The sequence below is a fragment of the Seriola aureovittata genome, chromosome 7 (genome assembly GCF_021018895.1).
Source record: "Seriola aureovittata isolate HTS-2021-v1 ecotype China chromosome 7, ASM2101889v1, whole genome shotgun sequence".
Classification (NCBI taxonomy): domain Eukaryota; kingdom Metazoa; phylum Chordata; class Actinopteri; order Carangiformes; family Carangidae; genus Seriola; species Seriola aureovittata.
Window position 1 is genome coordinate 10016864 of NC_079370.1, and position 7809 is coordinate 10024672.

A 7809-nucleotide genomic window follows, 5' to 3' on the forward strand; every position below is an offset into this window, starting at 1 on the left:
AAATCCAGATTTGTTAAAAAGAAAATAGTGGGACATGCTTGATTTTGTTTTGACTGCATGTAAAGACAAGGTGTTGGAATTTTTTATTTTTGACTGAGGTCAGTTTTAGAACAACACCTCTGAATCTGGTAGAAATCCAATCTTTTGAATCTGAGGTGTTATGAATTGATTTAACATAACAGGAATTAAGAAAAAAAAAGGAAAAATTAAGCATTTTCTGCTTCACATAATTTTCTGCTATCACTGCTTTTTTCTAATAAATTAGTCTTAGGTCCATTACCCAAATTCTTATTTACATTAAAAAAAACACAGGAACAATGTTTATAATTTAGGATCACAAGTAGACACATTGCCACTTCTGTAGTTGAAGGACCTGGAAGGCCATGATCTCTTATCAGGCAACATTGACTCCATCACTCCTAGTACAGTGTAACATCAAGGGCCGACTACTTATGTACACTTTGAATGCACTGACAAAAGCACATTGTTCCTGAGTGGACACATTTTATGACACACATATATGTTAGTGACACATCCCTGACTGATGTTTCACCACCCTTACTGAGCATTCACATGTCAGAAGTTAAAGACACATGTGACATATGTGACATACCTCATTGTTCCAGCTGATTTGATGGTTATGCCACAGTATTCTGAAACAGGAAGGTCTCAATCTGGATATAGCTTTATAAAAAGAAAAGATGCATAAATTAAAAAGCATTAATAAACACATACATACAGTATATGAAATATCTCCATCTTTTTTCAATTTAAAATTCAGCCAGTGAAGCCAGCAAGCTGTTTGTGAAGGTGTGTCAAGGAGGCTAAGTGTCTCCTGGACGTCTTTGATCCTCCTTCTCAAGGAATGCTACAACTCTCTGCTGCTTCTCAAACACAAGAGACCACTTACTGAAGAGCTCATAAAACTGATGCACAGCACTCCACCACCACCACCACCACCATGACTCAGACCTCTGCTACACATATTTATATGCATAACATAATATACATTTATATTCACAAGTCTACTGAGATACACTTGGTTGCTTGGAATGTTGATGATCTACAAATTTAAGCTTCTTCAGATAATTTAAATCTTATTTTACTTTTGTGCTGAGACTTATGTCCTCATCTTGCACCCTGAAGTTATTTGAGGGTTAAACATCTGTTGCTTAATTAATGCATAACTGGTTCAAGGAATCCCTAGCAAACACTGATAAAATGCTTCTATAAGAATGCAGAAAAGGGAGGAAGCACTCCTTAAAATTGAATCAGTGATATTGTATTGTTTTTAGCTCTTCTAGGGTAATATTATGAAATTACCAAATCACTACAAGTGGAAAAAAGCTTCTCAGACCTGTGGTCAGCCTCTTCAAAACAGTACAATGCTGGCTAAATACATTTCATGTTCTGTGTGTGTTTGAGTCACATTCATAATTTGATTGTGAATTACATATTAAGTCATTACATTACTTTATGAATGCAACAAATTACGCATTGATTTGTGTGTTAGTTCACTTTGATAATTTTTCTTATTATCAATTGTGTAGATTACTTCTATCTGGCAATTTCTGGATTTGATTTGGAAATGGGAAATTATCTGAAAATTAAGTTGAAGTATATTATTGATGAGGCCTAGCACAATAGGATCTTCAACAAAAGTATTTAAAAAAAATTCTTTACTTCATTGGCTTTCTGCTGATTGATAAAAGATTAATGTTATCTTACCATAATTCATTTTGTTGAAATTGCACTATAACGGTATGACTTAGAAAGATGACATCTGTCGAGCTGTCATTGTCATGGCTGGTCATTTTTCTTCTTTTGATTTCATTTTATTATTTCTGTCAGAAATGTATAAGATGATTGATTTTTCTTTAAATACAGGTGGCCACCATTTGTCTGATCAAAGGACATGTCTACAAAGAGCCTAACAAAGTCCATCAATCTGAGTCTAGGTACAGTAACTCCTGAATGAACATACATGCCTACAGGCATTTTTGTGTATGTACACAGTGGCGTCGTAAAAACACTGTTCGTGCTTTTCATTACTGAATGGGGGGAGTCAGCCCTGCACTGTGGGTGTGCAACAATAAAAGAGCAGGAATACCCGTGACTCTGTGTTTTTGATTTCAGAGAGGACTCTGAGACAACATTACATAAGTCATTGTTCACTATGGACAAAAGGATGCTCGGGGCTGCTGTGATGTTTGTTTTGTCAGGTAGGGTTAAATTCAGATAATGTTTCTATAGAAAAATGCATGTTTGGCAGTTTAAAAGTGGATTTAATGAGCTACAGCACATCAAATATGTCACATACTAAATCCTGTTCATCATTTTGCTAAACATTAATGCCATACTGGACTCAAAGCACTTTCTCCAGTATTACAATGCTCCTCTTTATCTCTTCTTTAGGTTACTTGGATATGTGTGTGAGTGAGGGTATCTTACCCCCAGGACCCCTGAGTGGAGCTGTGGCAGGCAAAGTGAAGTTCACCACCACCCTCCTACCTCCTGATAATCCATATCTCTCTGTCAGCTGGAACTTTAAAGGGGGGAACATCATCACTTCCACCAGCATCAACATCACTGAGCCCGAATATGACAACAGGATCTCATTAGACCGAGCCACAGGAGCCCTGGAGCTCAGAAACCTGGTGCTGGAAGACAGCGGGGAGTACACTGTCACCATCACACCAGACAGAGGGCAGCAGAAACAGGGGAAGACCACTCTGAATGTGTATGGTGGGTGCTATGTGATAGTGATGCTACAATAAAAAGTGTAACAATTCAAAGCACATTATAGATCATATAAGTTCTTGGCAGAAAAAATTAAGTTGTTAAATATTATTATTATTAAATATTAAAACAATTTCATGAATATAAAACAAAATGTATAAATTTCTTCTACAAATGTCAGACATATAAACATAGATATCAACATAATGCTAGTTTTTATGATCACATCTGTAATTGTAACAGATGGAATAAATGTGAAGATGGTGCTATGACAACTGATTATCACTTGAAGTTACCATCACAGCAAAATCTACATAATTTGACATGGGAATGTTTTCTTTGCAGCCAATTTAAAAATCTAAATTTATTAGAACCAAAATAAATTTGCAACATTTTTGCATCAATTTTCATTGGATGGATGCTGTTTGTTTTCTGCCAGCACTGATAACAGGAGCCACCATCCGCAGCCCCACAGACATCCTGATAGAGGATGAAAGCAATGCCAACCTCACCTGTGAGGCCTCCGGCTCCATCAGCACCAGAATCTGGATAAAGGACGGCCAGCCTCTCCATCCCAGCAGCCGACTCAACTTCTCCTCAGACAACAGGACAGTGTCCATACAACCTGTTCACTTCTCCAACCACGGCACCTACCAGTGTCGAATCAGCAACCCAGTCAGCACCATGACTGTGGCCCATAATCTAACTGTCAACTGTGAGTACTGTTCAGAGCAGGCCCAGCTAAAAAACAAAAAACAAAAAACACAGAACTCTTTAAAAGGAAAGTTATATGTACAGTATTTGCTGCTTTTAAAGACATTTAGATACAGGTCTGAACTCTGAACCCTAATACTGAACATTTCTTTTCTCTGTGCAGTTGGACCATATAACATATCAATTATTGGACCGTCAGCAGCTCCACCTGGCCAGAGGGTGACACTGCAGTGCACAGCAGACTCTGTCCCACCAGCAAACTTCAGCTGGATGTTCAACGGCAACGACACTCATGCTAATAACTCCATGTATATTATAGAGAGATTGGAGGCAGAAAACACAGGGAATTACACCTGTACTGCCAGAAATATGGTGACCATGCTTGAAAACTCCACAGTTTTAAATCTAAGAGGTAAGAAACTGATGCATGAATTTATTTTTCTTAAATGTCATGGTAAGTTTGTCAGTCATGCATGCATCTTAAAGCCAAGTGACCTTTCAAGTCATGGTAATGTTTGTCCTCTTTACTCTGTGAAGCATCCTGCACTGCTCCCTGCTGGTCGTTTTCAGCGCTGGTGGTCAGTGCACTAACTCTGAGAGGGTTAATGTAAGAGGAAGTGGCAGGTGGGATACCACCAGTGCAAAAGTAATCATTTTGATATATACTGTATATATTACTGTTCATATCTGAATTATCTAATACATATTTCTTCTTTGTAGTTGTCACATTAATTAACATTCGTTTATATTTTTTTTCAGATTCTTCCCTCTCTGGTGTGGTTTGCTTATAATCAAGGACCCTGATGTAAACCAACTAGAATGTATTACACATGAAATATTATTGTGAACCAAGAGACTTTGATCAAGCAGATTGTCATCCCTGGGACAAAGCTGAGAGTCTTATATTGGAAAAACAATTATCTAACTTGTCAATTAAATACATTTGTGGAAATCTACATGGAAATAAACCTAATATAAGGATAAATTGTCATCATAAGCATGTTTATTGCTTTGTTGTTGTTATCAGCACCAGCTGGATTTATATCTTACATTCTTTGTGTATTATATTCCAAATATGTGGATCTAAGATTGCAAATAAAAACTTTTGTATGTGCACAACAAATTCAACAAATATATATACAGCAGTGATGACGGCATTAGAAGAAAGATCATCAGTTATCAGGAAAACTCATTTATGTTGTCTGCATTCCTGCTCAATGATAAAACTGAAGACCTTGTGGATCATTGTGTAGGTTTTTGGAAGGATTGCAACAGTGGGGCCAGTCCTATAATAGCAAATGTTGCTTACTGACTGACTGACTGACTGACTGATCATAATTTCACCACTGGTCAGCCGAGTGCCACATGACTGAGTTGGACTTTGTAGTCTTAATGGTCTGTGTTTAAGCCAGTACTTCATATTTGTTCTGTTGTCCGACAGCAGAATCATAAAAACATGTAAATGAGAACAGCTTCACTGGAAATTCGGCTGTACTCAAATACTGTATACATGAGCACAGAGAGTAAGAGCAAACAGATAAAGGGCTGAAAGCAGCTGACACTAGGCAGAATGCAAATAGCCTACAGCGCGATCCAAGCATGTACTAGGTTTTGACCTAGCCTTGTTTGCATATGTCTGTCAGTCTTTGTCGATGACAAGGCAGTGAAATATATTAGGTAACACTATATGACTTTTTTTCCAGGAAGCTGTTGTGTAAACACTTAAACTTTCCCGTCCGGGTGACTAAACGTTCAACAGTGCTGCTTCACACAGTTTCACAGTTGCAAACATTAGGAGCCTAACCCTGACTCACAACCTCTGAGTATCAGCACTGAGTTTCCATAGACCACACCTCTCCTGCTTTCTCTGTTTCCCACAATAAGATTAAGTAAGAAATTCTTGAAGTTGTGTGATATAAGTGTGTCAGTGGCAACCATAAGAATTTGTGTAAAATGCACACATGATGATATACAGGAATGGTGGTGCAATGCCATTTATAATTTTTTCTAGCACATCAAACTGTATAAAGGCTTATATGCATTTTGTGTAGTAGAAAATGATGTTTAAATAGATAAATACAATAAGCTGCCCAGTAACATATGGCAAGAAATTATCTTGCTGAAGAAATGACTGTGTGCATCTACAAGATGCAACAAATTTGAGTCTACTTTGCACCAAATAGCATTCTTGTTTACAGAATAAAATCAATTTAAATTAAGTATTGTAAGAACATTTACTGACAAAATCTGATCTGAATGTTTCCTTGAGCTAAAGAAATATGACTGAAAGTGAAACTTATACAATCAGCATAATAACAGATTTCTGTTACATAAATGCAAACTCTTTTTTCAGTGTTCTTGAAGAATTACTTGATGAAGACAAAGAACTGTATTTGCTGCATTTCTGATAATGAAAATATTTTACATGTATTTTCCTGTCTTGCCCTCTAGACCAGTAATTTAGATGCAGACAACAAGCTGAGATCGACCAACTGAAACAGGCAAAGCTTTGCATCCCTGACCCGATTAGCCTGTTGAACACCTGGGACTAATTTAGCCAGTGACTCTGATTGGTGGAGATAATTATACATCACTTTTCTGAGATCCAGTTTCCCTCAGGAGGTTTGACATGTGGTCACTGGTGCAAGGCCTTAAATTAATGCACAGTTCTGCTGTACGCTCTTTTGTTTCTTAAACACTGGTATCATCCAGAATCTTAACTAACACTGTCAGCTGAGGTGAGCTGTACTTTTGACTGACAGACTATACATGATGGTAAAAATCTGTAAAAGTGTTACAACAGCTTCGTACTTAGAGCTTCATTTTCATTAAGATGAACAAAATCTTGGCATTATTACACATCTGACATATATCTGCACACCTGTGTCAAATTCATTCTATCCATTGAGTATAAAGTCATCATTCAATAACTTTTGAACCATTATGAACTTGTCTGATTCAGCTGCTGTCTACTACTGGCTCTTAGTGGCCTGAATGTGAATGTAGCTCTACATGAAGCTGGATACTATAGACAAGGGGCAAACTACAATGACACAGGGAACTACAGCCGTCTTGGCCTTCAATTATCTGAGGAATTAACATGCTGCAGTCAAACTCATTATCATAATAAAAGGTAACTGTTCAATCTTATCTTATCAGTCACAATGGAAAGTAAAAATCAATAACCCTGGAGCTGAGGGTAATATATTAATGTCCACATTAAAATTCAATATAGATGAATGAAGCCAAACAGCATCATGTGACGATGAAACCATGAAGGTCCACACTTCTTATTCATTGTCAGTTGAAATCTTGTAATAAATTAGGATTATTTTCAAAAGAACTAAAAAAAAGTCACTGGGACAAATAAAATGAGAGTATTTTACCCAATTAGAGGTGGATTATGTAACACTACTGTATGTACAAGTATGGAATATTTTAATCCTCCTCTTCCACTGAGTGAGGGGCTGCTGCGGGAGAGGCCGCTGCTGTCATGTTCATTGCAGCGGTGGGTGTTTCACCTCCATCTCATCATGATTTACACTAAGTGAGTTTGATATCACAACATGACATGGAATACTGAACAACAAATATGTAGCTAGCTGAAAGCTTTTATACTTTTATATCCCACACCTATCTTAATTTGAACTCCTGAAGAGGTGCTATCTCCAGCAGTGAGTATCCACTTGTAATTTAACATTACCTCCGCCACTTCCACCTTTCTTTTTATAAAGGGGAACAAAATCATGGGTGTTATCACACATCTAACATATAGTGGAACATAATTTTAAGAACTGTGCATGTGCCACATTTACAGCATGTAAAACCGCATATCTCAAGCATTACACGTAGAAGCAGATTATCAGATTAAACACTATTTATCTTCGCGAGGCTCGTTTGGACTAATTTGCAGCATTTTTCTAATTTCATCTCAAGGAAATCTGTGCACTACAGGAATGGAGTAAATCATGTTTGTGTGTTTGTAATTTGCGATCACACACAAATATGGAGCTGAAATAAAACAAAACGTACTCTTTGTGTCTTGGTTGGATGGTGCAAGGGGGGAAAGTAACAACACATGTCATACTTCTATACAATTTAAATCATTACTTTTATTTACACTTTTAGATGCAGTACTTTTACTTGTTATGCACCACATCCCGTCGCGGTATTACTGCTATGATATTAAACCGAGAATTTAATCCAAAATAATCAGGGAAGTCACAAGTTTCATCATCACGTTTTTATGTAGAAGACATTACCACACTTTGACCACTTGAGGTCAGTGTTTCACTGGTGGATGCTGCGTGTTACACCGACCATCTGAAATCATGCCGGCTGCTGAACGTTGAATTG

General features: G+C 37.3%; 1 protein-coding gene across 1 annotated transcript; it reads left to right on the top strand.

The window, feature by feature from the left end:
* The first annotated feature begins 2176 nt into the window (after positions 1-2176).
* Positions 2177-4064, top strand: LOC130172088 (carcinoembryonic antigen-related cell adhesion molecule 1-like). Its single transcript, XM_056380506.1, has 5 exons — positions 2177-2222; positions 2416-2745; positions 3215-3454; positions 3617-3865; positions 3991-4064. The coding sequence occupies exons 1-5, from the start codon at positions 2177-2179 to the stop codon at positions 4062-4064; spliced, it is 939 nt and encodes a 312-aa protein (XP_056236481.1).
* Positions 4065-7809: the final 3745 nt, after the last annotated feature.

Excerpts from the sequence above, each read along its gene's own strand:
- LOC130172088 (XM_056380506.1), top strand. The coding sequence starts at position 2,177 with ATGGACAAAAGGATGCTCGGGGCTGCTGTGATGTTTGTTTTGTCAG. Across the intron at positions 2,223-2,415 it reads TGTGATGTTTGTTTTGTCAG|GTTACTTGGATATGTGTGTG; the intron begins GTAGGGTTAAAT and ends TCTCTTCTTTAG. Across the intron at positions 3,455-3,616 it reads CCATAATCTAACTGTCAACT|TTGGACCATATAACATATCA; the intron begins GTGAGTACTGTT and ends TTCTCTGTGCAG.